This window comes from Bos indicus x Bos taurus, chromosome 28, assembly GCF_003369695.1.
Source record: "Bos indicus x Bos taurus breed Angus x Brahman F1 hybrid chromosome 28, Bos_hybrid_MaternalHap_v2.0, whole genome shotgun sequence".
Taxonomy (NCBI): Eukaryota; Metazoa; Chordata; class Mammalia; order Artiodactyla; family Bovidae; genus Bos; species Bos indicus x Bos taurus.
The window spans coordinates 17,540,835-17,557,109 of NC_040103.1; the positions used below are offsets into that span (position 1 = coordinate 17,540,835).

The following is a 16,275-nucleotide window of genomic DNA, read 5'->3' on the forward strand; positions in this document are numbered from 1 at the left end:
GAAAGTGAAAAGTGAAAGTGAAGTCACTCAGTCGTGTCTGACTCTTCACGACCCCATGGACTGGAGCCTACCAGGCTCCTCCATCCATGGGATTTTCCAGCCCATGAAATTCTCCATGCCATAATACTGGAGTGGGTAGCCGTTCTTTCTCGATGGGATCTTCCCAATCCAGGAACTGAATCCAGGTCTCCCACATTGCAGGAGGATTCTTTACCAGCTGAGCCACCAGGTAACCCCAAGAATACTGGAGTGGGTAGCCTATCTCTTCTCCAGCGATCTTCTGGACCCAGGAAGCGAACAGGGGCCTCCTGCATTGCAGGTGGATTCTTTACCAGCTGAGCTATCAGGGAAGCCATACAAATACTAAAAATATTGTTTTTCAACGTTTTTATTTGGAAAAAAATCAAACTATAAAGTAGAAATAATAGTATAATGACCATGCCCCTCCCCCCCCCCCCATCTTGATTCCTCTACTGTACCTCCAATCATTATCCATCTACCCTTCCTTATTTTGGAGTAAATCGTGGACATTTTATCACTTCACCATCACTAAATCTTTTAGCATGTTATCTCCAAAAAATAAAGGCTGTTTTTCCTTCTAAACATAACAATAATATCCTAATATTTTAAAATTACAATTTTTTCATGTAAAATATTAATTTCAATAATATACCTCACTTTAATACTTACTGGGGGCTTCCCTGGTGATTCAGTCGATAAAAATCCGTCTGCAATGCAGGAGATGTGGGTTCGATCCCTGAGTCAGGAGGATCCCCTGGAGAAAGGAATAGCAACCTGCTCTACTTGCCATGTATTAGTATTACACACCCACATTTGGTGGTGGTAGTTTAGCCGCTAAGTCGTGTCTGACTCTTGCGACCCCATGGACTCTATCCCGACTGAGCCACCAGGGAAGCCCCACTTCCCCGTTTTCTAGTTCAACTGCTTTTTTTCTTTCCCTTTTTTCACTCTTACTAAAAGGAAAGTCTATCTCGATTCAGTTACTCGAAGCCCTGCCATAGGCTTTCCCGGCACAGCGCCCCGCAGCGGTAGGGCCTGCTCTCTGGCTCTTACAAGCCTGGTCCTGACCATTTCCCAGGTGGGCATGGGGCTCGGGACCGGAAGCAGCTAAGCGTGGGCTAAGTTCCCCAGCCCAGCGACCCCGGCCCCGCCCCCTCCCCGGTTGCCTAGGCGACGAGGGGCCGCAGGGCTGAGGCGGGATCATGGCGACGTTTGTGGGGACGACACCCGGGGGAACGACTCCCGCGGGAATGACTTCGGCGGGAACCACACCCGAGTCGGAGGTACGCCGTCTCTGCCCGGTACCCGCGACCCCCGAGCGCCGGACCTCTCCCGCGGGCCTAGGCTGTTCCCTCGGAGGCGCCCCATGCCCGAGTTGGGTGCTCGGCCCCGAGTGGGTGCGACGCCCAGGCGGCGCGAGCTCTCAGGGAGTGAAGGGGGATCCCCAAGCCACCGTCCCGCGCTCCCCTGGCCCTGTCGTCCGACGCTCCTCCGTGCCCCCGAGTGTGAACTAAAAATCCCTCCATTGGACGGTTCTTTGCCCAAAAGGCCTCACAAATAAGCGCTTTCCCTAGGATTCTCTACTTAAAAGGGAATTTTGAAAAATTTAAGTGAGAGCGTCTCCTTTGTAAATGACTACTAATTCTCTTCAGATATCACAGTTCTGTTGCTCAAAAGATGTCATGGAATAATTACTCTTCATTGATAGTGGATTGATGAATATTTGAAGGCCAATGTTTCCCGTATTATTTTACTGTTTCTCTAAATAAGTAAATAGTTGATAGATCGGACAAAGGAGGAACGCCTAGAAAATCAACCTTCCGGTTGTGGCTGAGTTGCTCATTAGCACCTTGTCTTTAGGAAAAGACTTTAACATTCTTAGGCCTCCAGTGGTTTCCTGTGCAAAATAAAGATTTCTTCTCCGGCCCCTCCCAGCACTAATTCTCAATAATAAATGGGTTCTATGTAACTGGGATTACTCAGACGCTTTGTATCCTGAGATTTTAATTAAAAATATTTGCCAGATACTACTAAGAAATGTTTAAATCTTCACATACTGAGTCAATCATGTTATTCTAAGAAGTTTTTTCTTCAGCTTTTTTTAAGACTCTGAAGGTGAATAATAATGTTATAATTAACATTGCTGGGTTAAACTCACTTAGTCTAAATAGCATTTATTTATTTTTTGTACAGAAGATGTGTATGAGCTGCAGTTTTATAAATGAGGATACACAGAGCCAGTAATACAGTGCCTTGCCCAGAGATATGCAAGTCATTCCCTACGGGTTCTTCCCAGTACTGTATGCAGACCACTAAAGCTGCTGACTCTCCTATGAACCTTTTGAAATTAGCATACATTAAAAATACATTTTAATGTGATAAACTGGTTACTAAGCCAGTTACTCTCTTGTGATCTATAATGTAAGTAATACAGTTTCAAAAGTGGCATAGGAAATTTCCCAATTAAATCATGGTATATAAATATATACAAAAACTTTCTTGTGAGAATATACCCAGTACTTATCCATGTATCAATAATAGAAATATCCTTTATAAGTAACTGATAATTTGGAATTAATGCTCTTCAAAAAAAAAAAAAAGAAAGAAAGAAATACCCCTTAATTTTTTTTTAAGATGCAAAAAAACAAAAAACAAAACCGTGTTCCAGGGTGAAGGGTAATCACTTTTTATAAAGGATAAGTGAAACTAATGAACCAGTTACAGACCTTAGGTGATTATCTGCCATCTTAGCACAGTCACTGAGCTCTTTTGTTTAACTTCTTGGAGGAGCAGCAGGTATTCCTCATGGCAGTCAATTTGGGATATGCTTAGTCTTTTAATTAGTAACATACTGAAAAAGTAAAGTTGGAATTTGGACTCACTTAACTGTTCGTTTGCTAAGATTAACAGTCTGCATCTAGGAGGGTTCATTCTAAAACCAGAGTTCCTGTAGTTCATGGAGAAGACAGTTGATCTTTAGTGTTGTGTCATTCATAGAATAAATCCTGCCTGCCACCCATTTACCCCACTCCAGTACTCTTGCCTGGAAAATCCCACGGACGGAGGAGCCTGGTGGGCTGCAGTCCATGGGGCCACTAAGAGTCGGACACAACTGAGTGACTTCACTTTCACTTTTCACTTTCATGCATTGGAGAAGGAAATGGCAACCCACTCCAGTGTTCTTGCCTGGAGAATCCCAGGGATGGGGTAGCCTGGTGGGCTGCCATCTATGGGGTCGCACAGAGTTGGACATGACTTAGCAGCAGCAGCCACCCATTTGTGCCCACTGTGGGTTTCAGGGGTTAGATGGAAAAGATAGCAAAAATCTCTCTTGGTATCTCTATTCACAAGGCTACTTCTTTTCAGTTAGGTATTGAAAGGTTCTTGTAAGGTGAGATTCTTTCCAGAGTTGATCCCTGGAAACCTAGTAGTATAGCATTATTTCTCAATAATTTGTACCCAAATTGACTTAGCCAGTGGACCATTCAGTCATCTGAGCCAAACAGTAGTGAAATATTTCTTTTTTTGCCAAGTTTGTTGGAAATAAAGCATACGCTTTCAACAGTCTGAGGTTTCCCACTTGTTTGTTGTCATTACCTAAAATTAAAACAACTATATGATTGTCTCAATCATATAGTAGGCACTCAATAAAATTTGATAACTAATTGGAATTATAGAGGGTTTGAGGTATGCCAGGTATAATAGTTATCATAGATTGAACTCTATAAGTAACCTTGAACAAGCAGACATGAGATATGGCTCCAGAAAAATATTTTTATGTAACATTACATAAACTTTCTTGCCAACTTTCTGCATTTAATAGTACAGTTTCTTTAGTAACATGGGAATAAATGCCTCTTGCATAAGGCTAAAGTTTTGGGAGAGAAACATTTAAATGCAGAAAACCAGAGAAATGATGACAATCTGAAAATATTTGCTACCTAAAGATCTGTAAGTGAAAGGAGTTTATAAATGCTTATAAGTTAATTTGTACGTGAGTATATAAATTCAGTTCATAAACTGACTTTCTTAATATCTTCAAAAACACTGTTTGGGATATGTAATCATTTAAGTATTAATAGTATAATTAAAAGGGACTATACTCCAACTCTGGAGACGGCAATGGCAACCCACTCCAGTACTCTTGCCTGGAAAATCCCACAGATGGAGGAGCCTGGTAGGCTTCAGTCCATGGGGTCGCAAAGAGTCGGACACGAATGAGTGGCTTCACTTTCACTTTTCACTGTCCTGCGTTGGAGAAGGACATGGCAACCCACTCCAGTGTTCTTGGGCTGCTGTCTATGGGGTCTCACTGAGTCGGACATGACTGAAGCGACTTAGCAGCAGCAGCAGCAGCATACTTCAACTCACATCAGAGACGTAAAAGAAAAAGTAAATGATTGTTTCCCAGTTGGCCTTCCCAGGTGGCTCAGTGGTAAAGAATCCGCCTGTAATGTGGGAGACACGGTTCAATCCTTGGGTCAGGAACATCTCCTTGAGGAGGACATGGCCACCCACTCCAATGTTCTTGTGTGGAACATCCCATGGACAGAGGAGCCTGGCAGGCTACAGTCAGTGGGGTCTCACAGAGTTGAATGTGACAGAAATAACTTGGCACACATGCACGGGCTTTGAAAACAGCCCACCCCATTACTGGTAGGTCGGAGAGAAACACTTGGGGCTCAACTTGAGCACCAAGATGATCAGGTTCCTACAACTGAAATATCATTCTAGAGGGATTTATTGAAGCCATTCACACCACGTGATATAGATAGTATAGGACAATGGACAGGATGCCAAAAGGTTGCTCAAAAATATTGTTGAGAAAATAGTACTCAGTCAGTTCAGTTCAGTTCAGTCGCTCAGTCATGTCCGACTCTTTGCGACCCCATGGACCTCCCTGTCCATCGCCAACTCCTGGAGTTTACTCAAACTCATGTCCATTGAGTCAGTGATGCTATCCAACCATCTCATCCTCTGTCATCCCCTTCTCCTGCCTTCAATCTTTCCCAGCATCAGGGTCTTTTCGAATGAGTCAGTTCTTCACATCAGGTGGCCAAAGTATTGGGGTTTCAGATTTAGCATCAGTCTTTCCAATGAATGGAGAAGGCAATGGCACCCCACTCCAGTACTCTTGCCTGGAAAATCCCATGGATGGAGCAGCCTGGTAGGCTGCCGTCCATGGGGTCGCTAAGAGTCAGACACGACTGAGTGACTTCCCTTTCACTTTTCACTTCCATGCATTGGAGAAGGAAATGGCAACCCACTCCAGCGTTCTTGCCCGGAGAATCCCAGGGGCGGGGGAGCCTGGTGGGCTGCCGTCTATGGGGTTGCACAGAGTTGGACACGACTGAAGTGACTTGGCAGCAGCAGCAGCTTCCAGTGAAGTGAATATTTAGTATCATTATTTGTCAAACACTTAGAACCTCTGGAAATACTGATAGTGGATGTGGAGGTATTCACAGATGTTTGGTCTTTTAGTAAGTCTTTCATCTTACTATTAAGTTTAGTAAGTCCTTCATCTTACTATTAAGTCTTCCAATTTGCTATCTTATTCCTATCTATTTCCTGCTTCTCCCTACTCCATCCTCGCTTTCAGGTTGGACAAATCATCTTCAATCTTTTTCTGATATTTAAAGTTTTATTTTACTAAAGTTAGGTATCTAACACAGCTAACATTAATTTTTGATAGATGTATATTTGAAATGGGGATCTAATTTTGTTCTAGTGTGAACCATCATGCTAGTTTCATTCACTATAAATTAGCTTTTTTTTAATTCATATTTTACTGAGAGTTCTGCTGCTAAATTCTTACAAATGCATATTTATTATTTACTTATATAATCATGGTTTTAACTTTTAATTTGACTAAAAAGTACACGAGACTTGTTAACTATAATTTATCCTTGCATTTATGAAATTAACCTTATCTTGTCATAATGATAGCTTCTTATTATTTTTGTACAATGCTGGATTCAACATTCAAAGATGTCACTTTTAAAAAATATTTTTAAAGTTTTATGTATTTATTTGTTTTGGTTATGCTGGGTCTTCATCGCTGTGCTCAGTCTTTCTCTAGTTGTGGTGAGTGGAGACTACTTTTCTGTAATAGTTGCCGTACATGGGCTTCTCACTGTGGTGCCTTTTCTTGCTGTGGACCACAGGTTATGGGCTTGCCAGCTTCAGAAGTTGTGATGCACGGGTTTAGTTGCCTCACAGCATATATCAGTGATGGAACCCATTTCCGCTGCATTAGCAGGCAGATTCTTAGCCACTGGACTATCAGGGAGACCATAAGATATTTTTAAGTAGAATTTTTGCATCTGAGCTCATTAATTATTTTGACTTTAGTCACATTTCTGTGCTAGTTCAGGTTTTTGTATATAGACAATGCTGGTTTCTAAAAATGAATATCTACAATCTATAATCATTAGACTAACAGAATTTATGTGTTCTTGGTTGTTTAGTAGAACCTCAAGTGTAAAACTATCTGGACATGTGACCTTTTAAAAAGTAGACTTCCAGTTTAGTTCATGTTTGTCTGGTCCATTTTCTCCTTTACCCTTGGTCAAATTTATAACATATATTCCTAGAAAATCACCCATTACCTGTAATTCTCAAATGTGTTCATTTAATGTGGCATATATTTATTTCTTCTTTAATCACCTTTGCCCAGAATTTGCCTATTTTGTTCATTATTTTAAGGAACTAGCTCTTGCTTTTACTTATCCTTCTTTCATTTACTTTTTTTTTCTTTTTTAAATTGTCTCTTTATGATGTCCAGCACTATAGTGATGAGAGTGAGGCACCCTCCTTGGGTACAAAATTTAACGGATGCTAAAAAATTCCGTAGTCAAGAGAAAAAATTTAATGTAATATTTAAAAAATTATAATAAATGCAAAAACCCATAATGGATTTAAATTCTAAATAAAGACAGAATTGTTAATACTAATTTTTCGTTTTTGCCTCAGCTCTAACACGGCTCAACACAGAGCTGATCTTAGTTCATTTATTTTCAATCTTGAAGAAAGCCTTTCAGAGTGTGGAAATGGTAGACTACTCTATGTTCTCTAAGGCTATGAAACCCCTCTTAGGCATCTTTGGTGAACTGTGCTATATATTTCTTTAGTGAACATTTTTTAAGAATCTTTTAAGACATATCAGTGATGGATACAAAGATGCCCCCCAAAGATAAAATTCTAAAAGAAAGACGTTATGTTCAAATGTGAAAAGTTTAGCTGACATTAGAGAAAAAATTCACAGAAAAGATTATCTGACAAAAAATAGCAGCTTACAATTTTAATGCTTCTGGAATAACAGCTAAAATCCACCAGGTGGTGAAATAAAATGAGTTACAGTGCAGTTTAGCTCACATATTCTCCTAGTCAGAGATGTAATTTTACAGAGAAAGTGATAATTACATATTTACATTTTTATTAGCCTATTCATGAATTTTCCATTGTATCTTTAATTTTTACAAATGAGAATGTATGTATTGAAAGATTAAAGATATTTAACCACCTTACATCCTTTCTAGTGCACGGCAGTGTGTAAACAAACAGAAGAAAAGCTCTCATTTAAAATAGGTCCAGGAATTCAATTTAAAACAAAACAAAAAACCAGAGGCAAACCCTCCTACAAAATGATTATCTTAATCTATCAAGTTTTAGTAGAAGAACGAGGCACTGGTATTAGACTCCTTAGCTAGAATTATTATTGTATGAAAGATTAAGATTATACTCTTTTTTACAGTTCTTATGTGACCTATTTTCTCCTATTAAGAAAATTTTCAAGTCTGAGACAATTGATCTGAATGTCTATATATCTTTCATGTATATCTTTATTCATTTTTAATAATGATAACAATTGTGTTTGCATTAAAACATATCAAAATGATGTTTTAACATGAATCTAATTTTAGGTTTAAATGTCTTGCTGTTAAGTCACAGAATTCATCAGTATATTAAAGGCATCATGGTATCTCCAAATCTACGTCTGGCTTTTCATCATGGTCCATCATCTAACAATGTCATCACAGGATGAAGATGAATTCAGACACAGGTTGATTAACAACCTATGTTGACCTAACTAGGAACTACAGAATTCTCAAAAGAAATAAAAGATTGAATGACTGTCCCTGAGGAATTTACAACCTAATGGAATTAATAGTACAGTAATAATTATAGTTTACTGCTAATAATAAAAAATGCATGTAACTAACAAATATTTAAACAAATATATACAATATATTGTGAACTAAAATACTATCCTGTCTAAAAACTGCATGCATTTAATTCAATTTATAAGCATCTGAGTGCCTACTAGGTGCAAAGTATTGTATTAGGTCCTAAAATATTTTTTCTTCTTGAATTTATAATCAAATGGATGACCTAGTTTAGGTTAATTTGCTGACTCTATACTGAATAACGGAGAAGGCAATGGCAACCCACTCCAGTACTCTTACCTGGAAAATCCCATGGACGGAGGAGCCTGGTGGGCTGCAGTCCATGGGGTCGCTACAAGTCGGGCACTACTGAACGACTTCACTTTAACTTTTCACTTTCATGCACTGGAGAAGGAAATGGCAATCCACTCCAGTGTTCTTGCCTAGAGAATCCCAGGGATGAAGGAGCCTGGTAGGCTGCAGTCCATGGGGTTGCACAAAGTCGGACACGACTGAAGTGACTTAGCAGCAGCAGCAGCAGATACTAAATAAAGATAGTTAATAAAATAGCATATTTTACTTTTCAATTGAATTTTTAAAAATAAAAATATAATAACCTAATAGTAAATTACAAACATTAAACTGATTATTATTTCCAGTGAGTGTTAGCTTTGTGGTTTTCTATTCTTGAAAAAGAATAAAGAAAATTTGGGATGTAATCTTATTAATTATAGCAGAAAGTTTCCTGTTGTTCTTATTTATTGGAGTTCATTGACATGGAAGGATAAATAACTGTTTGTTGAATTAAAAACATTTGCCCCACTCTTGCCCAAATCTCACAATACTTTTTAAAAATTTATTTATTTAAAAAATTTTAAAGTTTATTCGGGCTTCCCCTGGCTCAGATGGTAAAGAACCAACCTGTGATACAGGAGACCTGGGTTCTATCCCTGAGTTGGGAAAATCCCCTGTAGGAGGGCATGGCAACTCATTCCAGTATTCTTGCCTGGAGAATCCCCATGGACAGAGAAGCCTGACGGGCTACAGTCCATGGGGTTGCAAAAAGGCGGACACAACTGAGCGACTAAGTACAGCACAGCACATAGTTGGTTTACAATATGTTGATTTCTTTTGTGCAGAGAAGTGACTCGTTATACACATATATATTATTTTTAACATTCTTTTCTACTACATTTTGTCACAGGATATTGAATGTAGCTCCCTGTGCTACACAGTAGGATATTGTTTTTTATCCATTCTATATATAATAGTTTGCCTCTGCTAATCCCAAACTCCCAATTCTTCCCTCCCAACCCCTCCTCCTGTTTGGTAACCACAAGTCTGTTACCTGTATCTGTGAGACTTTTTGTTTCATAGATATATTGATTGTGTCTTATTTTAGATTCCACATGTAAGTAATGTCATATGATATTTGTCTTTCTCTTTCCGACTTTCTTCACTTAGTATGATAATCTCTAGGTCTATCCATGTTGCTGCAAATGGAATAATTTCATTTTTTTTTTATGGCTGAGTAATGGATGACTCTACATATGGACATCACCAGATGGTCAGTACCAAAATCAGATTGATTATAATCTTTGCAGCCAAAGATGGAGAACCTCTATATAGTCAGCAAACACAAGACTGGGAGCTGACTCTGGCTCATATCATGAACTCCTTATTACAAAATTCAGACTTAAATTGAAGAAAGTAGGGAAAACCACTAGACCATTCAGGTATGACCTAGATCACCTCCCTTATGATTATACACAGAAAGTGACAAATAGATTCAAAGGATTAGATCTGATAGACAGTGCCTGAAGAACTATGGACAGAGGTTCATAACATTGTACAGGAGGCTGTGATCAAGACAATCCCAAAGAAAAAGAAATGCAAAAAGGCAAAATGGCTGTCTGAGAAGGCCTTACAAATAGCTGAGAAGAGAAGTGAAAGGCAAAGGAGAAAAGAAAAGATATATCCATCTGAATGCAGAGTTCCAAAGAATAGCAAGGAGAGATAAGAAAGCCTTCCTCAGTGATCAGTGCAAAGAAAGAGAGGAAAACAATAGAATGGGAAAGACTAGAGATCTCGTCAAGAAAATTAGAGATACCAAGGGAACATTTCATGCAAAGTTGGGCACAGTAAAGGACAAACAGTATGGACTTAACAGAAGCAGATGTTAAGAAGAGGTGGCAAGAATACACAGAAGAACTATACAAAAAAGATCTTCATAATCCAGATACCACGATGATGTGATCACTCACCTAGAGCCAGACATCCTGGAATGCAGAGTCAAGTGGGCCTTAGGAAGCATCACTACGAACAAAGCTAGTGGAGGTGATGGAATTCCAGTTGAGCTATTTCAAATCCTGAAAGATGATGCTGTGAAAGTGCTGCACTCAATATGCCAGCAAATTTGGAAAGCTCAGCAGTGGCCACAGGACTGGAAAAGGTCAGTTTTCATTCCAATCCCAAAGAAAGGCAATGCCAAAGAATGCTCAAACTACTGCACAGTGCATTCATCTCACATACTAGCAAGGTAATGCTCAAAATTCTCCATGCTAGGCTTCAACAGTGTGTGAACCGAGAACTGCCAGATGTACAAGCTGGATTTAGAAAAGTCAGAGGAACCAGAGATCAAATTGCCAACATCCATTGGATCATAGAAAAAGCAAAAGAATTCCAGAAAAACATCTACTTCTGCTTCACTGACTATGCCAAAGCCTTTGACTGTGTGAATCATGACAAACTGGAAAATTCTTCAAGAGATGGGAATACCAGACCACCAAGCATGCCTCCTGAGAAATATCTATACAGGTCAAGAAGCAACAGTTAAAATCAAACATATAACAATGGACTGTTTCCAGATTGCGAAAGGAGTAAGTCAAGGCTGTATATTGTCACCCTGTTTATTTAACTTCTATGCAGAGTACATCATGCAAAATGCCAGGCTGGATGAAGCACAAGCTGGCATCAAGATTGCCAGGAGAAATATCAATAACCTCAAATATGCAGATGACACCACCCTTATGGCAGAAAGCAGAGAAGAACTAAAGAGCCTCTTGATGAAAGTGAAAGAGGAGAGTGAAAAAGCTGGCTTAAAACTCAACATTCAGAAAACTAAGATCATGGCATCCAGTCCCATCACTTCATGCCAAATAGATGGGGAAACAATGGAAACAGTGAGAGACTATTTTTTTTTTAGTTCCAAACTCACCACAGATGTTGACTGCGGCCATGAAGTTAAGACACTTGTTCCTTGAAAGAAAAGCTATGACCAACCTAGACAGCATATTAAAAAGCAGAGAAATTACTTTGCCAACAAAGGTCCACCTAGTCAAAGCTGTGGTTTTTCCAGTAGTCGTGTATGGATGTGAGAGATGGACCATAAAGAAAGCTGAGTGCTGAAGAGTGGATGCTTTTGAACTGTGGTGTTGGAGAAGACTCTTGAGAGTCCCTTGGACTGCAAGGAGATGAAACCAGTCAATCCTCAAGGAAATTATTCCTGAATATTCACTGGAAGGACTGATGCTGAAGCTGAAGCTCCAGTACTTTGGCTAAGTGATGCGAAGAGTTGACTCACTGGAAAAGACCCTGATGCTGGGCAAGATTGAGGGCAGGAGGAGACGGGGACGACAGAGGGTGAGATGGTTGGAAGGCATCACCGATTCAATTGACAGGAATTTGAGCAAGCCTCAGGAGTTGGTGATGGACAGGGAAGCCTTGCTGGCGTGCTGTAGTCCATGGGGTTGCAAAGAGTTGGACACAACTGAACTGAACTGAATGGAGTGTATTAGTTTGCTCTTTTGGTCAGGAAGTCTTCCCGGAGAAGGGAATGGCTACCCACTTCAGTATTCTTGCCTGAAAAATTCCATGGACAGAGGAGCCCAATGGGCTACAGTTCATAGGGTTATAAAGAGTTGGATACAACTTGAGCATACACTCATGGCAACTCTATTTTTAATTTTTTGAGTAACCTCCCTACTATTTACATAATGGTTACACCAATTTACATTCCCACCAACCATGTTTGAGTTACCTTTTCTCCACATCCTCTCCGGCATTTGTTATTTGTAGACTGTTTAATCATGGCCATTCTGACTGGTGTAAATCTCATAGTCTTCGATTTTCATGAAGCTCCTGGTGTCTTACCACTTTCTCAGTCTCCTTTTCCATCCCCCATTCACAGTTCTCTTTATCCTCTTGACTTTGGGCAGTTTCATTCATTCTCATACTTGCAGTGACTCCTAAACCAATATCTGTAAAGTTGACCTTGTGACTCTAGCATTTCTAGTTAATCTCGAAACATTTCTTGCTATTCATATTCCACCTAAAATTCAACCACTGAAACCAAACTCATCATCTTGCCTTCTTAAAACTAGCGTCATCTTCTAAATCTCTTATTTCTTTTGGTGTAATAAGAGTGTTTGTGTATTAGTTGCTCGGTCATGTCCAACTCTCTGTGACTTCATGGACTGTGTCTGTGGAATTCTCTTGGCAAGAATATTGGAGTGGGTTGCCATTCTCTTCTTCAGGGGATCTTCCCGCCCAGGAGTCAAACCCGCATCTCCCACATTGCAGGCAGATTCTTTACCATCTGAGCCATCAGGGAAGCCCAATAAGAGTGTCATGTATATTTTTATGGATTGTACTCTGTACAAAAGGACTCAGCTGAGGATTGAGCAGAAGGTGGAACTATTCTGTTCACAAGTGGTACACTTGGGTGCAGGGCTGTGTCAGACATATCTTTTAATACTCTACCCAGAGAGGATTCTTTTGTCTGGTTCGTGCATGGGGGCATATTTGCTTTTGGAGGCCCTGAGTCTCATCACCTTTTTCTTCTAGTCACCTATTTCAGAAACTCAGACTCTGCATTCATTCTTTCCTCTTTTTAGTCCCCCATATATATGTTGCATTTATCCTTATACATTTTCATGCACACTGCTAGGAGCCCAGTGCAGCCAATGCTTCATTCCTGAACTGTTCTAATAATTTTTTCATTTAACTCTTCCTTTTTATCCTTGCTCTGCTCCTGTCTTTCCTTCACCCTGCTACAGATTACCCTTCATTGAAGCATAGTTTTATTTTGTCATTTCACTGCTCAAAAACTTCACAGTCCATTTCTGCCTATATTATTAAGAACAGACTCTTCAACCTGACATTCTTCCAACAGCCACGGTCCAAAATATGTATGGTGACTTGTGCAATATCTTGTGTCTTGTAATCGCTTAGTAAATGTTTATTAAATTATTTAAGATCGCCTGTGATATTTTCCCAACACCCACCTTCCACTTAGGTTCAACTTGTACCCTGTGTGTATGCTTGGCACCACTGTGAATTACTGATATTCACAGAACTGGTACCCAACTGTCCTGGATTTATCATCTTGGTGTTGCTGATTCATTCACCTGGGGCACTATCCACATTCATGCTCCGAAAATCTATTCCTCTCTTTAGACTTTCTTTGTTCTGTTCCTGTCCTTGTCCCTTCCTTCCTTTAGACTGAATGACAGCTATTTTTAAATTTTAATCTATTTACTTATTTTTGGCAGTGCTGGATCTTTGTTGCTTTCTGTGAGCTTTCTCTAGTTGCTGCAAGCTCAGCCACTCTCTAGGTGTGTGCACCGGCTTCTCATTGTGGTGGTTTCTCTTGTTGTGGAGCACAGGCTCTAGAGCGTGCAGGCTTCAGCAGCCGTGGCATATGGGCTTAGATGCTCTGCAGCATATGGAACCTTCTTGGACCAGGGATTGAACTTGTGTCCCCTACATTGGCAGGCAGATTCCTATCCACTAAGCCATCAGGAAGGTCCTGAATGACACCTTTATTATGGCTCACTTATAATTTTATTTTCTTGTTTTAAAGTCACCTTTCGTTTGTTCCTTCCACAAGATGTTGAGCTTCTTTTGGGTAACAAGTCTTTGTTGTCTTTGCCTCCTCTTGTACCCCAGGTTCAAAGAGGAATATATAGATATTCAAAAATGTTTGTTATTTGAAAACCATCACCCAGTTTTAAATATGCACAGAAGACAGATTGACTAACCATTCAGCTTTGTAGAAGAGATACCATTACTTAAAAATTTTTTCCTGATAGCAGTAGACAAAAGTAAGAACAGATTTTGGTATTATTAGGATTAATATGTGAAATGTGATTGAAATAATTATTCCACTTTTTTTTGTAGAAAGATGCTGAATTCCAGGAACATGAAAAGATTCTGTCTCCAGATTTTCTTTCAGTTGCCCAGATCACTGAAATGCTAGCAGAGGATGTAGATGGAGTTCAACAGTAAGTACTTTGATATCACAACCAAATGTGGAACAGTTCTAGTTCTGCATCTATAAATGGCATAATATGTTATTACACATTTTAAACCTTTTTTCAAAATATGTGTTATTATGTTGTGCACGGATATATATATATATATATATATATCCAGACTCTGGAACACAAAAATTCTCAAACTGACTTTTTGCACTGCTCAGCAGTCTTCTTTATGGGAGAAGTGGATTTCAAACCAACTTGTTATCTTAACACAGAATAGGGATTTATTGTTAAAAGCAACCATTAACATATGACATCTTCTTTTCTCTTTCATTTGTAAAACTGACAGTATACATAAGAACCTCTAGGTCTTCCGTCTCATCATGACAAGAGTAAGATGTATTTTCTGTAATATTAATAGTCAATACATGTATAATTTTGGTAATCCTGAATATGAGCCATCCACCTGTGATTTTTATTGGATACGAAGCTATACTAAGTATTGTAATCTCACACATTTTGTTTAAATATGGTAATATAACTGAATCTGTAGGCATCAGTTCTAATACAGGTACATCTTATTTTTAAAGCCATTGATTTCTATAGTAGATCATTTACTTAGAACTCTTAGATATACTCAGATATATTCACCACACAAATGCCTAAATGGTGTTTTTAGTAACATTCATTTAATTATCTCATTCTAATAATGGAAGCCTGATTAGTTGTAATATATGGGGAGTGGTAATGATGTGATGGTGTTCTGGACTGTAATGTTCCAGGGTAAGATTTCTGTAGGCCAGTCATCTGGATGCGAGCAGAGTGTTGTAAACCATAATGGCAAATAGAAAATTACTCTGTCAGTGGTTATCATTTGCAGATCATAATATCAAATACTACAGAATAGAGGTGATTTACGGCTGAGAAGGAAATATGACAAATTTACTGGGTGGAGGAGAAGTTTGAGAAGGGAAAGCATATTAAGAGCAGGCAAATGACACTGACAGGCCTTTTCCTGAGATGCTCTTCACCTCCACTGCCTTCAAATCCTGCTAGAAATCTTGGTGGTCTGTGATTTGGCCATACAGCTTACTATCTGCATCTTTAGAAATATGAGTCAATTAAAAATTTCATAGATATCAAGTAAGAATTTCAAGGTCATTTTACCATTTTTATAGAAACAGATACTCTTTGGGAATTCTTATTTTTTAGTACCAGAATTAATTAGAAAAATTCATTTATTGTATTAATTTCACTGATTACTTAAGTCAACCATATTATTTTGGACTTCTAGGTAACCCCAAATGTTGTTATTGAAATGTAAAAAATAGATATTTAATACTAGGCAGATAGAGTAATATGATGTAAGTGACACATTTAATATAGTTTATAATTTAATTGTATTTAATAGTAAATAAAATATATTGTTTAAAAGTAGTTAATAAAACTTATTACACAAATGCTTTTTAGACTTATGTATTTCTCATCACATCTTAACCGTACTGTTTATATAACAATCTTTTTGACAATTTTTTTCAACTATTGTCTCTTTTTTGTTAAATATCTAATTTCTAAAAGTATTTTTCATCTCTAAGAGGTGAGATCTAGGAGAAAGTAAATGATTCAAGGAGTGATACAGAAGTTAGCAACATAGAAACAACCCAAGCTAAACAGCAGGTTGACCTAAAAGGTCATTCTTTCAGGATATGTCATTGACCATCTGATTAATAGAATTCACCTGAAGTAATCTCAGATTATAGAACATCAGTTTTGGATAAATGACATCAGTATTATGCCAGGAACCATTTCTTAGCAGAGTAATTTTCTTG

The 16,275-nt window shown here is 38.8% G+C and overlaps 1 protein-coding gene across 4 annotated transcripts in view; it reads left to right on the forward strand.

Annotated features, from left to right (window-relative positions):
- The first annotated feature begins 992 nt into the window (after positions 1–992).
- CABCOCO1 (ciliary associated calcium binding coiled-coil 1) overlaps positions 993–16,275 on the forward strand; it is a 171,978-nt gene continuing 156,695 nt past the window's right edge. For 3 of the 4 annotated variants that reach the window (XR_003509261.1, XM_027531152.1, XM_027531154.1), the window contains exons 1-2: positions 993–1,304; positions 14,367–14,470. Coding sequence is in view for 2 of the 4 variants with exons in the window: in XM_027531152.1 (XP_027386953.1) it covers positions 1,224–1,304; positions 14,367–14,470 (185 nt within the window). In the remaining 2 variants the exon portion in view is untranslated. Of the gene's footprint in view, positions 1,305–14,366; positions 14,471–16,275 lie in introns of those variants that run through there. The other variant, XM_027531153.1, reaches the window with a different exon arrangement.